The sequence below is a fragment of the Diplotaxodon limnothrissa genome, linkage group LG22, assembly GCF_057381915.1.
Source record: "Diplotaxodon limnothrissa isolate DT_005_m linkage group LG22, D_limnothrissa_male_GT1.1, whole genome shotgun sequence".
NCBI classification, from domain to species: Eukaryota; Metazoa; Chordata; class Actinopteri; order Cichliformes; family Cichlidae; genus Diplotaxodon; species Diplotaxodon limnothrissa.
The window spans coordinates 6,058,193-6,081,311 of record NC_140616.1 but is presented as its reverse complement, the minus strand read 5'-3'; the positions used below and the strand labels follow the sequence as shown (position 1 = coordinate 6,081,311).

At 41.2% G+C, this 23,119-nt stretch overlaps 1 protein-coding gene across 2 annotated transcripts; it reads left to right on the top strand.

The window, feature by feature from the left end:
• Positions 1 to 31: 31 nt before the first annotated feature.
• On the top strand, positions 32 to 23,009 carry LOC146609278 (class I histocompatibility antigen, F10 alpha chain-like). 2 transcript variants are annotated; one of them, XM_085346288.1, is made up of 9 exons: positions 32 to 164; positions 2,049 to 2,309; positions 19,891 to 20,169; positions 20,583 to 20,882; positions 21,339 to 21,427; position 21,567; positions 21,602 to 21,619; positions 21,782 to 21,856; positions 22,005 to 23,009. In XM_085346288.1, the coding sequence occupies exons 1-8, from the start codon at positions 98 to 100 to the stop codon at positions 21,832 to 21,834; spliced, it is 1,068 nt and encodes a 355-aa protein (XP_085202414.1). In that variant the 5' UTR covers positions 32 to 97; the 3' UTR covers positions 21,835 to 21,856; positions 22,005 to 23,009. The 2 variants fall into 2 exon arrangements, with proteins under 2 accessions (XP_085202414.1, XP_085202413.1); XM_085346287.1 differs by lacking the exons at position 21,567; positions 22,005 to 23,009 and having other exon boundaries at positions 21,782 to 21,846.
• Positions 23,010 to 23,119: the final 110 nt, after the last annotated feature.

Here is a 23,119-nt window from a genome sequence, read left to right as displayed (position 1 = left end):
TCCTCGTTTTCTCCTATTTTAGCTTTGATACTTGAGCTGGAAGCGCAGAGCCGCCTTTTCTAGACAAGCGAACACACAAAGTCTGTTAAAGGTTTGGATGTATATGGTCACAATGAAGGCCTCCATCTTCTTTCTTCTCCTGGGAATGCAGGGAGCAGCGGCAGGTCAGTTTGATTTGAATGTTTTTGTGTTTTTTTATATGTCAGATTTATGTAATTTGAAATACAAATGGACAGATTGTTTGTTCCCCAGAGACTTCCTGTACGCTAAACATTTAGTTATGATAGATCCTTGTAGATAATTTCAATGTTAAGAAACAATCGATCATTTTATACATGTAATTAAATCGTCTGATTCTCTCTCACATCCCTAATAATGAACATTAAAGTTTAGATTAAAAGTTACGTTTAGCTAATAAAAATAAATAAATAAGGCAAATATTAAAACAAGGCGATTTCTGTCCAAAACTATTTGATGATTTCCGTCTTTAAATCGTTCATGACGCATTTTTAAAGGTTGTGACTCTGCTGTGTTTCCAAACAGTCCAACGAATAAAAGATGAGTGAGGAGGCTCGTTGATAATCTGGTGACAGTAATCAACACTGTTCTTTAAAAACGGAGAACCATTTTAATTTTCATGAGGAATCAAAAATATTTTCACACAACAGCTGATTATTAAAGTTCACTAAAGTGTATTTAACACAAAGTATCTGTTAAAATTTAAGAGTTTAATTATTTAATTATTTGTTCAGTATACGCTGTACATGTAGAGCCACATGTCATTTGATGTAATTCATTAAAAGGTAAAAGAAGGCTGCTTTAGACTGTATTCAGTATTATTTCCCAGCGTTATGGATGTGAATACTTTCTGTTTGAAGGACATGCGCACACATGATGTAACGAATTACGCCCGGATTTAAGTTCACTGTTTTTCTGATGTTATTGATTCAGTAACAGCTCAATGATGTAACTTTTGTTGTGATTTGGCGTCATATAAATAAAATTAAATAGAATTCAGATGAACTAAACTAAGTCATTATTGCTTTATAATATCGTGGAGTTACCAGCAAGAGTTAATTTTGGTATCACTGCTGAATGATCAATAAGAAGCTGCAGGTGAGAAATCCCTGAAAGGTTTTGCAACACACTCGCTCCTCCACCAGGGGGCGCTAATGAGAAGCGTTTTAAACTACTGTGTGCATTGTTCAGTAACACAAACAAACAAATCCATGTACTTTTGATAACTGAAAACTCTCCTGCAAACCTGATTATAGAGTGAAAGATAAAATCAAAAATGCTTAAGATAATATTCCCCCAATAATATTTACTTAACATTCGTTTTTTATTGATAATATTGTTGATCAAACATATTGGAAAGTTTCTGTAACAATTTTGAATGTGCATTAATTGACAAAAGTCTATGAAAATAATATAAACAAAGAAGAAGCGTGGGAAACCCATTACAGAAATTATGAAAAAAAAAAGTCTGGACAGTCACATCAAAACAATGAAATGAACTCATATAATTTATAATATAAAAAACGGAAACAAAAAAGAAAACAACTCACTTTAGAAGTCCTGCTGCTTGATTCAGAAAAAGGAAAGAAGAAACTTTACGGTTCATACAGTGGCTAACAAAAGCAAAACAGATTAAAAATAATGTGCACTTTCTTTAACACTGAAAATAAAAAATATAGTCAAATTAAAGTTATAAAGAGTTCAAACCATTAATCATGAAAACTGAATTAAACTAAACTGAAGGATAAAAACACCAGTTTTAAAACTTTAAAGCTTTCTGTGAAAATCAGGTTCAAACTAGAATCTGTTGCAAAACACAAAATTACAGTTTTGAAGAAAAGATGATCAGAAAATGACAATAAACACTGAATATCTGTTTATAAATCTATTTTGTGTTTATTGAAGGGACAGCAGGATTATTACAGGATGTCTTTAATGTGCTGTAGTTTTTCTTGTTGTGTTATTTTAGAAATAATGTGATTTATAAGTCTGTGTTCCTGAGATCTCACAACATTAACTGTTTCTTACAGTGACCCACTCGCTGAAGTATTTCTACACTGCGTCCTCTCAAGTCCCAAACTTCCCAGAGTTTGTGGCTGTTGGGATGGTTGATGATGTTCAGATTGATTATTATGACAGCGACACAGAGAAAGATGTTCCTAAACAGGACTGGTTTGCCAGGAACACAGATCAGCAGTACTGGGAGAGACAGACTGGGGCCTTATTGGGCACCCAGCAGTCTTTCAAAGCCGGCATTGAGATTGTAAAGCAGCGCTTCAACCAAACTGGAGGTTTGTTCATGTTTCATTTTTACTGATATTTGCTGTTAATGTTTTCAGTGTGTTTTGTTTACAGTAGTAAACAGGTTTGCACACATTAAATGTTTCATTCAGATTACAGATTAAAATTATTAACATAATAATTCATAATAAATGTAGAACTACAGTCTGTGAAGCTTTAATTTAATTCAAACAGCCTTAATAATCTTGTTTGTATGAACTGATATAAACTGTCAGTTAACTGATTAGTTGATCAAAATATTAAAATAATAAAGTAAAAATTAATTATATTTGAAGTTTTCTGTTTATATTTAGGATTTTTTGTCTCTGAAACTTTGATGGTTGTTTTTGCTACAATTTCTCAATGAACTGATTAATCAGAAAAAAATCTCCTGCAAGATCTAAATAATCAGACTGAGATTTATTTGTTTTACAATTATTGTGAACTAATATTTGACTTTTAATAAAAACAATCCTGGACTGAAACTCTCCTTCAGTGGAAGCTTCTAGAAAGACATCAGGACAGTCTGGTGTGTAGTTTTCCCGCAGTTATACGATTTTTGTTAGAACGATAGGAGGCTGCAGAGTTTCAGAGGATGGAAACTTAAACCAGGATCAGGATCTGAGTTTGCTGCTCAGGATCCATCTTAGTGTGTTTGTCTGTTCCTGAAGCGCACAGGAAGTCGCTCCACCTCTTAGTTTAGACGTCCCTCACAAATAATCACGTTGTAATAAATTATAAAAAAGGAAATATGTCAGACACATAATTTATCATCCAGAGTAGATGGTAAATGTGCTGGGACGTCACAGTTTTTACATTTGCCTCAGATAATATTTTCAGATTCCATTAAACACAAACTGATGTTATATTTAATATAAAAATGGGAAAAAGTGAAAGTAGAGACGGCTCAATGAAAATGCCCTCTTTATGAATCATCTTAATGAACATTCATGTGAGAGTAACACTCGTAACACTTTAATGTGCTGAAGATCACTGTCACGTATATTTAAGTTATTTATGAGGAAATTCACTGTTTTCTGAGATGATTTTATAAACCAGCAAAAATCCTCATTAATAACTAAATATATTGAACTAAATGCATCAAATATTGTGAAATTAAGCAGACATTCAGGGGGCCTAATAGCACAATCCCCTAATAGCACAAGAGTTTAGTGAGAATTAGACCAAAAATAAGAAACACAAACTAACAGACAGACGATACAAGCTGAGATCTGACATGAAAATCAGATATTTTTTTTTAAATTTCAAACTGATTTTTGTCTAATTTTTAAATGACATTAAGTTTGACTTTCAGTTTATGTTGAATATTTTTGGTCCCAGATTGATTTAATTTTTTACTAATAGACAACAGTCTGAAAATATAATGGGGAAATTAAAGCGTTAAAATGTCTTAAATTTCCCATAAAGTGGCTGAAGGTTGATTATTTAAGGCGGCGTTTTTAAATCAGGTCGCTGTAAAACTCAGCGAAAACCCCGACAGAACACGTCCTTATGAGCGACGAATAAAAACAACTGATTTTTTTCGGTCATTGAACTCCACTTGAGGCTGCGCAACGTTTACGAACGACGGAAAAAACAGCGTTCTTGGCCGTTCACTGAGCTCTGTGACAGCTGAGAGCGTTTTCAGGGCCTCCTGGTGGTTTAAACGCCAATAAAAGAAGGAGAGGAGACACCATGTCACTTTGAGCATTGTGATTAGATAAGTTTGTCTATTTTATCTATTGACACCAGCACCACTGACTAACAATGGGCTGTGAGGCCGTTCCCCAACTCTCCGACTGGTACTGATGTCATTGGTCAATCATCATGACAAATTTATGATCATGAAACTGATCACAGCCCATTGTTACTCAGTCATTGTGCAAATGTACTGTTTATAAGATTGGAGAAACCTGCAGTCAGCTGAGACTGAAGAAGTCACCTGGATGATGATGAAACGTTTCTCCCACAAAACGCGACGTCCAGATGAACAGAATCAACTTTTTCCCCACTTGTTTCAGAAAGAGAATTCTGTCTTTTGTTTGATGTATTAGGTTGAAAAATCATCAGAAATGCATACTGGGATTTGTATTCAAGTAAAGATTGTGCCAAAGATTAATACAGAATCGATAAAAGAAAGTGAACTTAAGGCAGTCACTTTGGATCAAACTGAATCTGGGATGATTTGGTGTCTGCACTTCTTCTTTGATTGGACTTTAAATTAAGTAAAGGATAAACCACCGGGGGGCCCTGCAAACGCTCTCAGCTCTCACAGAGCGCTGAGAAAAGCGAGCTCAGGCCAAGAACGCTTTTTTCCGCTGCTCGCAAACGTTGCACAACCGAGTGACCTACAAAGCGGCCATCAGTGACCGAAGAAAGCCATCTTTTTTTTCTTTTCTTTTTTTTTAACATCTCATAAAGAGGTGTTTAAAAAAACATCACTTTTATAAAATGCAGCTTTCTGACGGGCTTTTCACAGACCTTTACAGCATCCTGATCTAATAAACTGATTTTTACATAATTTCTTAACCAGACTGGCTGGAAAAGTGGTGAATTTTGGCCTAGATGTAACTCTCCATGTTCATGTGAAAAAAAATAGCTGATGATGCTCTGTGGCGTTTAAGCTCTCTCACATAGGATGCACAGCGCTCTGAAACCCATTCATGTCTTTTATTTGCGCCGAACAATAACGGTTTCCCGCTTACTGTTATTATAACACGAGCAGAACCACAGCGGCTCGAGGGCCACGAGGACGGAGCGCCGCCGGGAGTCGAGTCTGTGGAGCTTCCTGTTAAAGAGGAGAGAGCGTGAATGTGAACAAACATGGCGTCAAAGGCTCCACTTACACTCTTAGTGTATTTCTAGAAACTTCCAACAGGAAGTGATCGCAGACATGCGCGACAGGAATAGAGAGACGGGGGACATAAGAGGGGGAGGAGCCTGACTCCTGTCTGTGTGGCTCACCTGAGCAGAGCGAGCACAGACGCGCTCGTCATCAGCTGTGACGTAACCCGAGTCTAAACTCTCGTCACCAACGAGCCGAAGACGCCGTCAGTGAAACAAAGTCTGCTTCCTGACTCTGAATATATTCCTGGCTGCGACCTCACGTCTTATCAGCCAATCAGCAGCAGGCGCGGTTTGAACGGTCATCAGTGGAGCAGCAGCCGTGGACGTGGAGCTCAGCTTAAAATCAGCGGCTCGTCTTAAACCGTGCGGTTTGATTCACGTTTCAAACGTCGCTCTGTCCGCTTTCAGACGCCGACGTTAAGCTGTCGTCAGCAGACGTCAGAGCGTTCGCTGCCGATTGGTCGCTCCTCCGACACGCCCCTCTCACAGCGAAGCAGCTGATAACAGGCGGTCACACAGGACGACCCCGAGCAGCTGATCCACAGCAGCTTCTTGTTTTTAGTGCAAAACAAAATTATTTTTGAAAATGAATAAACACAAAACAGGGAAACAAACATGTTTGATGTCAGTTATTAAACGTCTACAAACATTTATTTAAATGAAGAAACGCCGAGAAAGAAACAATCAAACAGATTCTGTTGAATCTGTTTATCTGCCACAAACAGCAGAGTTTGAACAGCTTCAGGATCCTTCGAGTCTTCAACTGATCGAACGTTCGGCCTGAACTCACAGCAAACACAAGAAAGGAGGGACGTCTCCCAGTATCCTCGCTGTGATCCCAGTATACTCGCTGTGATCCCAGTATCCTCGCTGTGATGGACGTGAAACTTTGCCCATAAAACAACGAGGTCCATTATATCTCTGCTGGTGCTGTTAGTTTGTTCACGCTCAGTTTTCAGAGCAAATAAAACATCTTTCCAAAATAAATCAAAACCTTTAGAAGATTTTCTGCAACAGAAGCTTCACAGATTCGACCAAAAGTTCTGAACAAAAGTGCAAAAAGCAAAACGTGCGACAGCTTCTGGGCGACTCTTCCAGAAACTCCAGCTCACATCAGCGTCTGCTTTCAGTCCAGCTTCGAGCTCGTTTTCACATCAAGTCTATGAACGAGTTTAAAGAAACTTCTTGAACTTTGTTGGTAATCAGATGCTTATCAGGTCGCTGCAGGTTTCATCCACCAAACGGCTCCAAACACAAACTGCATCTGGTGACGTGCTCGTGTTTCTCTGGAATAAAGATCCAATAGATTTGTTTTTATTTTCAGAGCCACCAGAAAAAACCTGTTTTCCCAGTGGGAGTGTGTCACAGAGAGAACAGGACAGATGTTGAGTCTGAACTGTTGCTGATATTTAAATACGCTGTGACATCATCTCCTGGAGCCACAGATGATGTTTAACTGGAGTTCTTCACAGAGAGCAGCTCAGCGTCTGTGTGGAACAGCTGATTTACCAACATCATCATATTATCAAACCAATATCCAGAAAAACAGATTTCCTCTTGGACAAACATCCTTGTTGTTCCACATAAAATAAGTGTGAGGCTCAAACTGTGTTTGTAGACGAGAGTCTGTGACGAGGAAGCCCGGCCATGAGAGGCCGACGTGTTCGCGGGGATTTTATCCACAAAGTTACACTTGAGAAAAACTCGGTGCTGCGACTCGGAGAGGAAACGAACAGGTGTAGCGCTCAGGATGGAGGCGGGGCTTCTGATCAGCTGTTTGAGCCAGTTTATCTTAAATGTGCCGTTTAAAGTGTGGAAATCTGAAACATTCAGCCCACCGTTTACATCGAGTTCATACGAGCTGTTTTTCTAATGTGACGTCTCCTGTTTGTCCACATGAAGCTGAAGAGCAGCCTGTCAGTGTCTTTGATGGTTTATTATGGAGGCGCAGAGCCAGCGCTGCCTCAGGGACACCAGAGATTCCTGCTTTAGTCAAAACTCTTCCTCTCAGTGAGAGAGCTGAATTTGTTTTTAACTCTTTTTGTAGGAGGGATCAGACTTAGATTCATTCTTTTCATCCTCAGTGATTCACATCCTTAAATATGGAAGCTGTTGTTTCATGGAGATATTCCAAAGGTCAGATTTGGAGCGTCTGTGATGAGTTCACGTTTATTAATATTCAGGTAAAATCTGGAAGCTTTGGAGAAACTGTTCACTGCAGCAGCTCAGACTTGACCTTCATTTGTCTAAATCAGAGCGGTGTCGTCAGCTGTGCTGCGATTAACTCTCTGCCAGTGACGCAGATCCTTTTACATCACCTGATTTTACTCGTCTGATAAAACACTAACAGGAAGAGGTGCAGAGAGGCGGAGCCGCCTCGTCTTCTTCCTCCGTGCAGGTTAAATCTGTGGATGTAGCAGCCATCAGTTTATTACAGCTGTTACTGTTTGTGTAGAGTTTTGACTGATGTAGAGAAATAATTACTGAAACTAAATTAGTTTAAAGATTGAAAGATGAAACGATGCTCCGTGTATCAAAGGCTTTGAGTCCAGCATAACTGAGTCCAGCATCATCGTTGTTCTGCAGCTACGATAAGAGCAGAAACAAACTGGACGCTAACAGTCGATCAGTAAATGATCTTTGTCAGGTTGAGTCGGTGTAGTTCACCTCTGAGTCGTGGTGGTGCAGCTGCTCGTTTTCTAACCTTCAGACTTCATAAAGAAAAGGAGACGACAGGTTAGAGACGACTTTGACGTTCAGATGTCAGACCGTCAGCACCTGCTGGATCCACAGCAGCTTCCTGACAGCAGCTCGACTCGCTCGCCGTCTCCCTGCAGCGTCCGCGCGTCAGGTGGTGTCGCTCGCCCTCTCCTCACCTGCTCGCTCCACCTGTTGATCCTCTCAGCTGTTTCCTGTGGTCACTCTCTCTCCTCCTCACTGGCTCCAAAGCGTGAGCTGTAAGGTGTGTGGGCGGGGCATCAAAACAGCTGTCGGCTTCGTCTTCCGCCATTTTATAGTTTTTGATGAGCTCGCCTCTTCCGCCATTTTATAGTTTTTGATGAGCTCATCTCTTCCGCCATTTTATAGTTTTTGATGAGCTCACCTCTTCCGCCATTTTATAGGTTTTGATGAGCTCATCTCTTCCGCCATTTTATAGTTTTTGATGAGCTAATCTCTTCCGCCATTTTATAGGTTTTGATGAGCTCATCTCTTCCGCCATTTTATAGTTTTTGATGAGCTCGCCTCTTCCGCCATTTTATAGGTTTTGATGAGCTCACCTCTTCCGCCATTTTATAGGTTTTGATGAGCTCGCCTCTTCCGCCATTTTATAGTTTTTGATGAGCTCATCTCTTCCGCCATTTTATAGTTTTTGATGAGCTAATCTCTTCCGCCATTTTATAGTTTTTGATGAGCTCATCTCTTCCGCCATTTTATAGTTTTTGATGAGCTAATCTCTTCCGCCATTTTATAGTTTTTGATGCGCTCGCCTCTTCCGCCATTTTATAGTTTTTGATGAACTCGCCTCTTCCGCCATTTTATAGTTTTTGATGAGCTAATCTCTTCCGCCATTTTATAGTTTTTGATGAGCTCGCCTCTTCCGCCATTTTATAGTTTTTGATGCGCTCGCCTCTTCCGCCATTTTATAGGTTTTGATGAGCTCGCCTCTCCTGGGAGCGCCGCCCAACCAGCCGACCTGGTGACGTAATGAGTGCTGTAACGACCACAAATCAGCGAGCAGGAAAATGACTATAAACAAGAATCACTTTGAATCCGACGCTTCTCCCAGAATAAATCACAACGCTCTTAATTTTGTGTCAAAGCTGTAAAATGTGCTGTTTCACGTCCTCTTTAACTCGACATGTTTCCTCACTTTAACCCACAAAACTCACAGCGACTAAATCCTCAAGTAAAAAAACTTTAATCAACTTTCCCTCGTACAAAATAAATGAGACGAACTGAATTAAAAATACTGAGGCTCATCTCCAAACTCATCCACAGTACAGACATAATTACATGATCACAGCCCCGTGGTATCGTCTAGGCCAACATTCGCCACTTTTCCAATTCGTCTCGTTAAGAAATGATGTAAAAATCGCCTTTTAATAAATCAGGACGCAGTAAAGGTTGGTGAAAACCCCGCCAGGACACCGTATTTAGCGCCAACAGGTGGTGTTTGAAAGCCCTCATATGAGTAGCGAAAAAAACGACATTTTTGGCGGGGTCATTGAACGCTGCATTAGACATCACGGGTGTACGCGACATTTAAGAGCTGCGGAAAAAACAGCGCTCTTGGTCGGTCACTGAGCTGCTTTACCCGGCGCTCAGTGACAGCTGTGAGGCGTTTTCTTAAACTATGCGGGGCCTCCTCATGTTTCTCATCCACTGTAGTTTAACTCCAATCAAAGAAGAAGGAGCGCAGACACCAACTCATCCCTCAGTCCGGTAAAGTGATCGTTTAAGTTTGCCTATTTGATCACCAGCAGCACTGACTAACAATGGGCTGTGAGGCCGTTCCTCAACTCTCTGTACGTGTTACTCAGGGCCACTGATCAATGATCGTGACAGTTTGCGTGTTTATGATCAGACACTGACCTCGCGGCCCGTTGTTAGTCGGCGGTGTTAGCATCAGGCATTATGCAGATGTCCTGTTTCAACGTTGGGGAAACCTGCAGTCAGCTGAGGCTGAAGAAGTCATTTAGATGAGCGATGAAACGTTTCTCCCGCTGAAAACACGACGTCCAGATGAACAGCATCAACTTTTTGGACTGTTTGTTTCACAAAGACCGTTCTGCTTTTGTTCGGGTCTGAAACGCTGTTTTCCTCCACGCTGAAATGTTGCGCTTCCACGTGACTTACAAAGGGGCGTTCAATGACCGAAAAACTCCGTCGTTTTTTTCACCGCTCATAAGGAGGAGTCCTGGTGTGGTTTTCGTTGATTTTTAGGGCGTCCTGATTTATTAAAAAGCGATTTTTCCATCATTTCTTTACCAGAGGGGTTGGAAAAGTGGCAATTTTTAGCCTGTGTGGCTCGTAACTCTACATGTTGACATAAAGAAAATATCTGATGATGCACTGAGGCGTTTCTCGTGGCTTTGAGAGCAGCGACGTTATAAAAAAAGTCCTCATATCATCCTCATCTGTAGACTGTCTGCTCTCACCACAGCATCAGCGGCACTCACAGATCTCTGTGCTGCACATCCAATAATATCCTCAGTGTGAATGTTTCGATGTTTTTAGAGGAAAAACTTGATCTGGTCACAACGCTGAAAAACACCAAAGTGGCCCAGAGTCAAAATCATGGCGCGAATGATTGTTTCAGTCTAAACCCGGATTTCAGCAAATTAAATACATTTTATAAATATCTAATGACTCATAACAATAAAACAGTCATGGCAAGAAGCACAAAGACCAACAGTAGGAAACACAAACCAACAGACAGTCTGACAGGAAAATCACATTTCTCTTCATTTCACACTCATTTTCTCTCATTTTAAAATGAACGTAAATCTCAGTTTCAATATATGTTGAATGTTTTTTAGTCCCACATTTGATTAAGTTTTTATTAACAGACACGTTCACTTTAACAGTTCCTGCAGGCTGAAATTATCATCAATGAAATTAAGGTCTTAAAATGCTTAATTTTCCCATAAACTGGCTGAAAGTGTTCAGATTATTTAGGTGGCATTTTTAAGACTAGTATAAAAAAATAACCCTTAACGTAAATTTTTAAATCACTCTCATAAAATTGTCAGTTTCTTGTCTCTTTATGATCATCCTCATCCAGCTGTTAGCTGTGATGCTGGGAGCTCTTTATAAACGAGGACTGAGAGGAGCAGAGAGAGTTTGAGTCAGACCAACGAGCTGAGCACCGATGCTTCCCCCCCTCTGAGTTTGATTCTTCCTCCTGGACGTACAGATCGTCCCACCCAGCCTGTTAGCAAAGAAACAGCTGGATGCTGTAATTAGATGACTGAGCTTTGCGATCAGCTGCAGAACAGATGTGCACGAGCTGCGATCGGCACTATTTTACACATTACGGTCAAATTTAAGCCCCGGTTATCTCGGAGTGAAGTCTTTCTTTTCCCCAAGCACGCCCACCCAGTTTACAAGGTAACAGGTCACTACACGCGCGTCACGCCACGACCACAACTGCGTTTATTAGCTTAGCACAAGCAGGAATCCTCACATCCATCAGCATCTCTGCAGAAGAAGCGGTCCGCTCACGCCCGCACTTTATTTTTCCCACCATCTGGTGTGACGTCACCGCTGACTGAGACGACGCCGTCGCTATGAAACATTTTACAGCAGCTTTGCGACACGATTTCTAAAACGGGAAAAAGGAAATAAGCTGTTCCATAAGATTTTCATCCACTGCACACGTCAATCTTTTTTAAACGACCTTTCTTAAACAAATTAAACTCAAATCAAAATGTTTTATTGACAGAACTGATGTGAAAAACTTCCAAAATAAAAACAGATTTTAGTGTGTGAGCCTCTAAAAACTCCACAATAAGACGACAGCAACAGAGAAAAACATGAAAAACACTCAAACATCCATCTTTTCTTCTGTTGTTTCTAAGCCTCCACCCGTCCTCCACTCCACCTCTCTGATCACTGCAAGCACTAATTAATTATTATTAATAAAAGCTGGAAAATGAAGTTTGAGCGTTGGCGTGATTCTCACGACCTGCGCTCGCGGCGAGAGCGAAACGCTGTGCCGAGAATAACCGCGCTGCTTGTTTCTGTTAAACTTTTATTATTGTCGTTATTGTTATTATAACACGAGCAGAACCACAGCGGCTCGAGGCCACGAGGACGGAGCGCCGCCGGGAGTCGAGTCTGTGGAGCTTCCTGTTAAAGAGGAGAGAGCGTGAATGTGAACAAACATGGCGTCAAAGGCTCCACTTACACTCTTAGTGTATTTCTAGAAACTTCCAACAGGAAGTGATCGCAGACATGTGCGACAGGGATAGAGAGACGGGGGACATAAGAGGGGGAGGAGCCTGACTCCTGTCTGTGTGGCTCACCTGAGCAGAGCGAGCACAGACGCGCTCGTCATCAGCTGTGACGTAACCCGAGTCTAAACTCTCGTCACCAACGAGCCGAAGACGACGTCAGTGAAACAAAGTCTGCTTCCTGACTCTGAACATATTCCTGGCTGTGACCTCACGTCTCATCAGCCAATCAGCAGCAGGCGCAGTTTGAACGGTCATCAGTGGAGCAGCAGCCGTGGACGTGGAGCTCAGCTTAAAATCAGCGGCTCGTCTTAAACCGTGCGGTTTGATTCACGTTTCAAACGTCGCTCTGTCCGCTTTCAGACGCTGACGTTAAGCTGTCGTCAGCAGACGTCAGAGCGTTCGCTGCCGATTGGTCGCTCCTCCGACACGCCCCTCTCACAGCGAAGCAGCTGATAACAGGCGGTCACACAGGACGACCCCGAGCAGCTGATCCACAGCAGCTTCTTGTTTTTAGTGCAAGACAAAATTATTTTTGAAAATGAATAAACACAAAACAGGGAAACAAACATGTTTGATGTCAGTTATTAAACGTCTAAAAACATTTATTTAAATGAAGAAACGCCGAGAAAGAAACAATCAAACAGATTCTGTTGAATCTGTTTATCTGTCACAAACAGCAGAGTTTGAACAGCTTCAGGATCCTTCGAGTCTTTAACTGATCGAACGTTCGGCCTGAATTCACAGCAAACACAAGAAAGGAGGGACGTCTCCCAGTATCCTCGCTGTGATCCCAGTATCCTCGCTGTGATCCCAGTATCCTCGCTGTGATGGACGTGAAACTTTGCCCATAAAACAACGAGGTCCATTATATCTCTGCTGGTGCTGTTAGTTTGTTCACGCTCAGTTTTCAGAGCAAATAAAACATCTTTCCAAAATAAATCAAAACCTTTAGAAGATTTTCTGCAACAGAAGCTTCACAGATTCGACCAAAAGTTCTGAACAAAAGTGCAAAAAGCAAAACGTGCGACAGCTTCTGGGCGACTCTTCCAGAAACTCCAGCTCACATCAGCGTCTGCTTTCAGTCCAGCTTCGAGCTCGTTTTCACATCAAGTCTATGAACGAGTTTAAAGAAACTTCTTGAACTTTGTTGGTAATCAGATGCTTATCAGGTCGCTGCAGGTTTCATCCACCAAACGGCTCCAAACACAAACTGCATCTGGTGACGTGCTCGTGTTTCTCTGGAATAAAGATCCAATAGATTTGTTTTTATTTTTAGAGCCACCAGAAAAAACCTGTTTTCCCAGTGGGAGTGTGTCACAGAGAGAACAGGACAGATGTTGAGTCTGAACTGTTGCTGATATTTAAATACGCTGTGACATCATCTCCTGGAGCCACAGATGATGTTTAGCTGGAGTTCTTCACAGAGAGCAGCTCAGCGTCTGTGTGGAACAGCTGATTTACCAACATCATCATATTATCAAACCAATATCCAGAAAAACAGATTTCCTCTTGGACAAACATCCTTGTTGTTCCACATAAAATAAGTGTGAGGCTCAAACTGTGTTTGTAGACGAGAGTCTGTGACGAGGAAGCCCGGCGATGAGAGGCCGACGTGTTCGCGGGGATTTTATCCACAAAGTTACACACGAGGAAAACTCGATGCAGCGACTCAGAGAGGAAACGAACAGGTGTAGCGCTCAGGATGGAGGCGGGGCTTCTGATCAGCTGTTTGAGCCAGTTTATCTTAAATGTGCCGTTTAAAGTGTGGAAATCTGAAACATTCAGCCCACCGTTTACATCGAGTTCATACGAGCTGTTTTTCTAATGTGACGTCTCCTGTTCGTCCACATGAAGCTGAAGAGCAGCCTGTCAGTGTCTTTGATGGTTTATTATGGAGGCGCAGAGCCAGCGCTGCCTCAGGGACACCAGAGATTCCTGCTTTAGTCAAAACTCTTCCTCTCAGTGAGAGAGCTGAATTTGTTTTTAACTCTTTTTGTAGGAGGGATCAGACTTAGATTCATTCTTTTGTTCCTCAGTGATTCACATCCTTAAATATGGAAGCTGTTGTTTCATGGAGATATTACAAAGGTCAGATTTGGAGCGTCTGTGATGAGTTCACGTTTATTAATATTCAGGTAAAATCTGGAAGCTTTGGAGAAACTGTTCACTGCAGCAGCTCAGACTTGACCTTCATTTGTCTAAATCAGAGCGGTGTCGTCAGCTGTGCTGCGATTAACTCTCTGCCAGTGACGGAGATCCTTTTACATCACCTGATTTTACTCGTCTGATAAAACACTAACAGGAAGAGGTGCAGAGAGGCGGAGCCGCCTCGTCTTCTTCCTCCGTGCAGGTTAAATCTGTGGATGTAGCAGCCATCAGTTTATTACAGCTGCTACTGTTTGTGTAGAGTTTTGACTGATGTAGAGAAATAATTACTGAAACTAAATTAGTTTAAAGATTGAAAGATGAAACGATGCTCCGTGTATCAAAGGCTTTGAGTCCAGCATAACTGAGTCCAGCATCATCGTTGTTCTGCAGCTACGATAAGAGCAGAAACAAACTGGACGCTAACTGTTGATCAGTAAATGATCTTTGTCAGGTTGAGTCGGTGTAGTTCACCTCTGAGTCGTGGTGGTGCAGCTGCTCGTTTTCTAACCTTCTGTCAGACTTCAGAAAGAAAAGGAGACGACAGGTTAGAGACGACTTTGTGACGTTCAGATGTCAGACCGTCAGCACCTGCTGGATCCACAGCAGCTTCCTGACAGCAGCTCGACTCGCTCGCCGTCTCCCTGCAGCGTCCGCGCGTCAGGTGGTGTGGCTCGCCCTCTCCTCACCTGCTCGCTCCACCTGTTGATCCTCTGAGCTGTTTCCTGTGGTCACTCTCTCTCCTCCTCACTGGCTCCAAAGCGTGAGCTGTAAGGTGTGTGGGCGGGGCATCAAAAAAGCTGTCTTCTTCTGCCATTTTGTAGTTTCTGATGAGCTCATCTCTTCCGCCATTTTATAGTTTTTGATGAGCTCATCTCTTCCGCCATTTTATAGTTTTTGATGAGCTCACCTCTTCCGCCATTTTATAGTTTTTGATGAGCTCACCTTTTCCGCCATTTTATAGTTTTTGATGAGCTCACCTTTTCCGCCATTTTATAGTTTTTGATGAGTTCACCTCTTCCGCCATTTTATAGTTTTTGATGAGCTCACCTCTCCTGGGAGCGCTGCCCAACCAGCCGACCTGGTGACGGAATGAGTGCTGTAACGACCACAAATCAGCGAGCAGGAAAATGACTATAAACAAGAATCACTTTGAATCCAACGTTTCTCAGAATAAATCACAACGCTCTTAATTTTGTGTCAAAGCTGTAAAATGTGCTGTTTCACGTCCTCTTTAACTCGACATGTTTCCTCACTTTAACCCACAAAACTCACAGCGACTAAATCCTCAAGTAAAAAAACTTTAATCAACTTTCCCTCGTACAAAATAAATGAGACGAACTGAATTAAAAATACTGAGGCTCATCTCCAAAATCATCCACAGTACAGACATAATTACATGACCACAGCCCCGTGGTATCGTCTAGGCCAACATTCGCCACTTTTCCAATTCGTCTGGTTAAGAAATGATGTAAAAATCGCCATTTAATAAATCAGGATGCAGTAAAGGTTGGTGAAAACCCCGCCAGGACACCGTATTTAGCGCCAGCGGGTGGTGTTTGAAAGCCTTCATGTGAGCAGCGAAAGAAACGACATTTTGGGCGGGGTCTTTGAACGCTGCATTAGACATCACGGGTGTGCGCGACATTTAAGAGCTGCGGAAAAACAGCGCTCTTGCTCGGTCACTGAGCTGCTTTACCCGGCGCTCAGTGACAGCTGTGAGGCGTTTTCTTAAACTATGCGGGGCCTCCTCATGTTTCTCATCCACTGTAGTTTAACTCCAATCAAAGAAGAAGGAGCGCAGACACCAACTCATCCCTCAGTCCGGTAAAGTGATCGCTTAAGTTTGCCTATTTGATCACCAGCAGCACTGACTAACAATGGGCTGTGAGGCCGTTCCTCAACTCTCTGTACGTGTTACTCAGGGCCACTGATCAATGATCGTGACAGTTTGCGTGTTTATGATCAGACACTGACCTCGCGGCCCGTTGTTAGTCGGCGGTGTTAGCATCAGGCATTATGCAGATGTCCTGTTTCAACTTTGGGGAAACCTGCAGTCAGCTGAGGCTGAAGAAGTCATTTAGATGAGCGATGAAACGTTTCTCCCGCTGAAAACACGACGTCCAGATGAACAGCATCAACTTTTTTCGAGGTCCCAGTTTGTTTCGCAAAGACCGTTCTGCTTTTGTTCGGGTCTGAAACGCTGTTTTCCTCCACGCTGAAATGTTGCGTACAAAGGGGCGTTCAATGACCGAAAAAATCCGTCGTTTTTTTCACCGCTCATAAGGAGGAGTCCTGGTGTGGTTTTCGTTGATTTTTAGGGCGTCCTGATTTATTAAACAGCGATTTTTACATCATTTCTTTACCAGAGGGGTTGGAAAAGTGGCAGTTTTTAGCCTGTGTGGCTCGTAACTCTACATGTTGACATAAAGAAAATATCTGATGATGCACTGAGGCGTTTCTCGTGGCTTTGAGAGCAGCGACGTTATAAAAAAAAGGCCTCATATCAACCTCATCTGTAGACTGTCTGCTCTCACCACAGCATCAGCGGCACTCACAGATCTCTGTGCTGCACATCCAATAATATCATCAGTGTGAATGTTTCAATGTTTTTAGAGGAAAAACTTGATCTGGTCACAACGCTGAAAAACACCAAAGTGGCCCAGAGTCAAAATCATGGCGCAAATGATTGTTTCAGTCTAAACCCGGATTTCAGCAAATTAAATACATTTTATAAATATCTAATGACTCATAACAATAAAACAGTCATGGCAAGAAGCACAAAGACCAACAGTAGGAAACACAAACCAACAGACAGTCTGACAGGAAAATCACATTTCTCTTCATTTCACACTCATTTTGTCTCATTTTAAAATGAACGTAAATCTCAGTTTCAATATATGTTGAATGTTTTTTAGTCCCACATTTGATTAAGTTTTTATTAACAGACACGTTCACTTTAACAGTTCCTGCAGGCTGAAATTATCATCAATGAAATTAAGGTCTGGCTGAAAGTGTTCAGATTATTTAGGTGGCATTTTTAAGACTAGTATTAAAAAAAAAAAAACCCTTAACATAAATTTTTAAATCACTCTCATAAAATTGTCAGTTTCTTGTCTCTTTATGATCACCCTCATCCAGCTGTGAGCAGTGCTGCATCAGTTTATGTCAGCTAACTGGAGACAGAAGCAGCAACTTAATGGAAAACAAGGAAACTAAACAGGAGGATCCAGCTGTTAGCTGTGATGCTGGGAGCTCTTTATAAACGAGGACTGAGAGGAGCAGCGAGAGTTTGAGTCGGACCAACGAGCTGAGCACCGATGCTTCCCCCCCTCTGAGTTTGATTCTTCCTCCCTGACATACAGATCGTCCCACCCAGCCTGTTAGCAAAGAAACATCTGCGTGCTGTAATTAGATGACTGAGCTTTGCAATCAGCTGCAGAACAGATGTGCAGGAGCTGCGATCGGCACTATTTTACACATTACGGTCAAATTTAAGCCCCGGTTATCTCGGAGTGAAGTCTTTCTTTTCCCCAAACACGCCCACCCAGTTTACCATGTAACAGGTCACTACAAGCACGTCACGCCACGACCACAGCTGTGTTTGTTAGCTTAGCGGGAGCGGGAATCCTCACATCCATCAGCATCTCCGCAGAAGAAGCGGTCCGCTCACACTCGTGCTTTATTTTTCCCACCATCTGGTGTGACGTCACCGCTCACTGAGACGACGCCGTCACTATGAAACATTTTACAGCAGCTTTGCGACACGATTTCTAAAACGGGAAAAAGGAAATAAGCTGTTTCATAAGATTTTCATCCACTGCACACGTCAATCAACCTTTTTTTAAACGACCTTTTTAAAACAAATCAAAGTTTTATTGACAGAACTGATGTGAAAAACGTCAAAAATAAAAACTGATTTTAGTGTGTGAGCATCTAAAAACTCCACAATAAGATGACAGCAACAGAAAAAAACATGAAAAACACTCAAACTTCATGGTAACAGTAGAATTTAAAAAGAGAATTTAAAAGTAAAATAAGCGCAGCTGTAAAATGTTGATGCACAGAATAAAATAACTTCTCCCGCCTCGCTGCAGAGCCGTAAACGAGCTCTCCGAGGGATCAATCACGTGATCGGTGTGAGCCGCACAGCGTGAGAGGCTGATGAGGTCATCAAACAGCTCCCATTGGAGGATTTTAACCGTGTGACATAATAAAACGTCACACGGTTAAAATCCTTATACAGGCTCTGGTTGGTGCACATCCATCTTTTCTTCTGTTGTTTCTAAGCCTCCACCTGTCCTCCACTCCACCTCTCTGATCACTGCAAGCACTAATTAATTATTATTAATAAAAGCTGGAAAATGAAGTTTGAGCGTCGGCGTGATTCTCACGGCCTGCGCTCGCAGCGAGAGCGAAACGCTGCGCTAAGAATAACCGCGCTGCTTGTTCCTGTTAAACTTTTATTGTTATCGTTACTATTATTACGTTTTCAAAACTCTTCCTCTCAGTGAAAGATCTGAATTTGTTTTTAACTCTTTCTATAGGAGGGATCAAAGTTTGATAAATTAATTTTTCTTGATCTTTAGTGATAAATATTCTTAAATATGGAAGCTCTTTTTTTTTTTTCTTTTTTTTTTTTAAATCGAGGTGTCGGCCTCACCTGTAGACTGTCTGCTCTCCCCACAGCATCAGTGGCGCTCACAGATCTCTGTGCTGCGCATCTAATAATATCATTAATGTGAGTGTTTTAATGTCCCTTAGAGATAGGGTGAGAAGTTCGGCCATCCGGGAGGGGCTCAGAGTAGAGCAGCTGCTGCTCCACATCGAAAGGAGTCAGCTGAGGTGGTTCGGGCATCTGACAAGGATGCCCCCTGGGCGCCTCCTGGGTGAGGTGTTCGAGGCATGTCCCACCGGGAGGAGGCCCCGGGGCAGACCCAGGACACGCTGGAGAGATTATATCTCTCGGCTGGCCTGGGAACGCCTTGGTATTCCCCCGGATAAGCTGGAGGAGGTGGCTGGGGAGAGGGAGGTCTGGGCCTCTTTGCTTAGGCTGCTGCCCCCGCGACCCGGCCTCCATGGATGGATGGATGGATGAGTGTTTTAATGTTTTTAGTGCAAAATCTGATCTGGAAATACTGTAAGTAGAACTCCAGATTAGATTAACATCACATGGTCATATTAAACAGGCACCAAAAACCTCAGGACAGTCTGGTGTTTAGTTTCTCACAGGAAGGATTTTGTTGGACTGATGACGGCTGCAGACTTTCAGAGGATGGAAACTTAAACCCAGAATCAGGATCTGTGTCGGCTGCTCAGGATCCAGCTTAGTGTGTTTGTCTGATCCTGCAGCTCACAGGAAGTTGCTCCACCTACAGCAGCATAGATAAACTGTGCAGTGATATCTCTGCAGGCAGGACGTAGATGTGCTAACGGGAGAAAATTAATTCTGTTTTTTTTCCCCAGTGTCTTTTTCTAAAATCTACATTGTTAATGATGATTTGTTTTAAAAATCTTCCACTGAGACAAAAACAGTCATAAATGTAGATCCTCTATATGTTGATCACGTCTCTGTGTCAGTGTAAGACTTTAGTGCAGCCTCTCTGGTTCACTGCAGTCTTTGTCTCTGTGTTTCTGTCAGGTGTTCACATTGTCCAGAATATGTACGGCTGTGAATGGGATGATGAAACAGATGAAGTGAATGGATATGACCAATACAGCTATGATGGAGAGGACTTTATAAACTTTGACCTGAAGACAGAGGCGTGGGTCGCTCCTGTACAACAGGCTGTCAACACTAAAAACCAGTGGAATAGTAACAGAGCTTTGATCACACAGAGGAAGAACTACCTCACCCAGATTTGTCCTGAGTGGCTGAAGAAGTATGTGAACTATGGGAGGAGCTCTCTGATGAGAACAGGTAAAATCACATGACCAGAATTAGATTGTTAATCATCATCTTCATCTTCTTTGTTAAGTTGCTCCTCGTTGCCACAGCAGATCATCTTCCACTGTTTTAGCTGTGATATACTCATCCATGCTTCTTACACCTTATGAAAATTTTAATATCATCAGCTCTGCCTCCTGTATTTTTGTCAGTGCCACCATCTCTACACCATAAATTATCTCACTGCCATCTTGTAAACTTTCCTTTTCACTCTTGCAGTTATCCTTCTGTCACAAATCACCCGTGACACTCATCTCCATCCACTCCACCTTGTCTGCACTCTCTTCTTCACCTCACTTCTGCATTATGCACCTCTCCGGCTATAATGTTAATAATAATAATAGTAATAATACAGAAAGAATGAACTGTTTGTCTTTACTCCACAGTTGTCCCCAAAGTGTCTCTCCTCCAGAAGTCTTCCTCCTCTCCAGTCACCTGCCACGCTACAGGTTTCTATCCTAACAGAGTCGAGATGGTCTGGAAAAAAGATGGAGTGGAGCTTCATGAGGGTGTGAACAAAGGAGAGATTCTCACCAACAATGACGGGACCTTCCAGATGAGTGTTGACCTGGATGTCTCATCAATCAAACCTGAAGACTGGGACAGATACAGATGTGTGTTTCAGCTCTCTGGTGTGAACGAGGACATCGTCACCAGACTGGACTCAGACATTAAGCCCAATGAAGGTAAGACAGGAATCAGAAGTGATTAAAGTTAAAAATATAAATTTTAAGAGTCCTGCGGTTCATGTGGTTTTATCTGTTAGATACGTTTCTCTTCAGTCTATAAAACTGATATGTTATACATGTGTCATTGTTTGAGTGCCAACTTCCTAAAAGTACTTTCCCCATTAAATGTTTTGATAGTTCTGTAATGCCGGTTTTATTATCTAGCACAGCTACTCATTGCTGTCCATTCACTGTTTACTGAGCTTTGATGAATACAGAACCTCATCAACATACTTTTTTGTTGAGCTTTGTATTTAAACATTTATTTATTTCTGTGCTTATAGAAACAAAGTTTTCAAGCCTATTTCAGTCTTTTATTTTTATAGGCCAGTATTTTTATCTGGTTAAAACTGATTATTCTCTTTACTGCTTCAGTTTGATTTGTTTGTTGTTGTTGATCTTCAACACCTACAGGAAATAATCTCGCCATCATCATCGCCATTGTTGCTGTGGTTCTTGTCCTCGGCGCTGTGATTGGATTCATTGTCTACAAAAGAAAACAAGTGAGGGAGAAAAACAGAAAACAATTTTTAGTTAATGCTCTTATACAAAAGTGTATAAGCAGCACAGACACAGTGTCATGGAAATATGGATTACATTATAATATGACAAAAGAAACGCATAAAATATTATAAATATAAGAGTTTAAATTATCTTTATTTTCTCTTTTACTTCAGGCAAATGCTTCCAGCCTCGTAAGTAAAACTAGTGTCTGTTTTCTCTTATACCTTAAACATTCTGTAGATCACAAAGTATTTTTCTGTATTTTATGGTAAATAACTTTTTCAGTAATGTTTCTAAACAAGTGTAAGTTCAGACAGGATGTGGACTAACAATGTGTTTCCGGCCTTTTACAGCTATGAAGGATCCTGCGGTTAAGGAGCCACTGAATCCTGCTCCAACAGTCTAAATGACAAACAACCTTCCATACAGTGAGTTACTTCACTTTAAACAAAGCTGCCTTCAAACGTGTTGAAGTGTTTCTTTATTTCTGTCAACTGCTGCAACGCTGTAGCTGCACCAACACTTTCAGTTACTGTTTTATAAAATCTTAATGTTGTTTATTCTGTTTCTCTGCAGGTTTATGGAGATATATTGCACTCAAAAAGAGGCATTGTCAATTGATTCTCCTCCATAAAGTGGGACTAAATTCTTTTATTCATCAAACTGAAGACTTGGACAAAGTGTTGCACTAGTTGCATTTATTCATTCATTACCTAATTTTAAATTACTTGAAAATAAAATTAAAGTTCAAATTAGTAATTCAAAGTGATTAAAATTATTTGTGATTTTAATTACTTTGAATTTTGGGGAAATAAATGTAAACATGAATTGGCAGATATTTAACAAGTATGACATAGATGGTGGCCTTATTTTGAGACTTTAATTCCCAATTAGGAAGGTGGATTACTTTGATAAATATAACACCAATGGAGGGAAGTACCACATGTTTTAAAAATCTCATCACAGCAGTCTAAAATATTTTTGTTTATTGGAAATAAATACGATATATTTTTAGCTTAAGATTCCTGGTGTTGGGGTATTCTGTAAATCAGTAAACTACTGTTGATAAAAAAATACAAACGTATTAATAAAATGCTTTTCCTTTACATTCACATGCTCTTAGAGTTTGGTAATATGATCATATATTTCTTTAGATTTGTCAACAAACAGGACAATTCTGTAAATCAGTCATCAACTTTTAAAAACACATTGTGGAAATTATAGATTTAAATCACATGAACTTGTCAGTGTAAATTATTGTTTAACTTTGTAAACTGGGAATGACTCCAGTCCTCTGCAGCTCTGAGTAATCAGACAGAAAATGGAGGATGGGCAATGAACTGTTATGATTAGCAGGATTTGTCAGTTATGCTTTAGACACATATTTTCCATTTGGCTCTAAATTATTTTAAACTTAATTTCTTTAAAATGTATATCAAGTAAAGGGTTAAAATAACACCAATGTTAGCTATCCATAAACACATGCCCAAAGTCTCAGATCACAGTGGATTTCCAAATTTTGTACATAAACTGTTTGTACATTTCTTTAAAACTGTTCTGTGTTGATTTTAACCAGACCTAGAGTGGTTATAATTTATGTCTTTGAGGTTATTCTCAAATTAAAAAAAAAAGAAGATAATTTTGTTGTTTCTTTTCTCTTTTTAGTCTAAAATGTTTTGATCTTTGGTTTG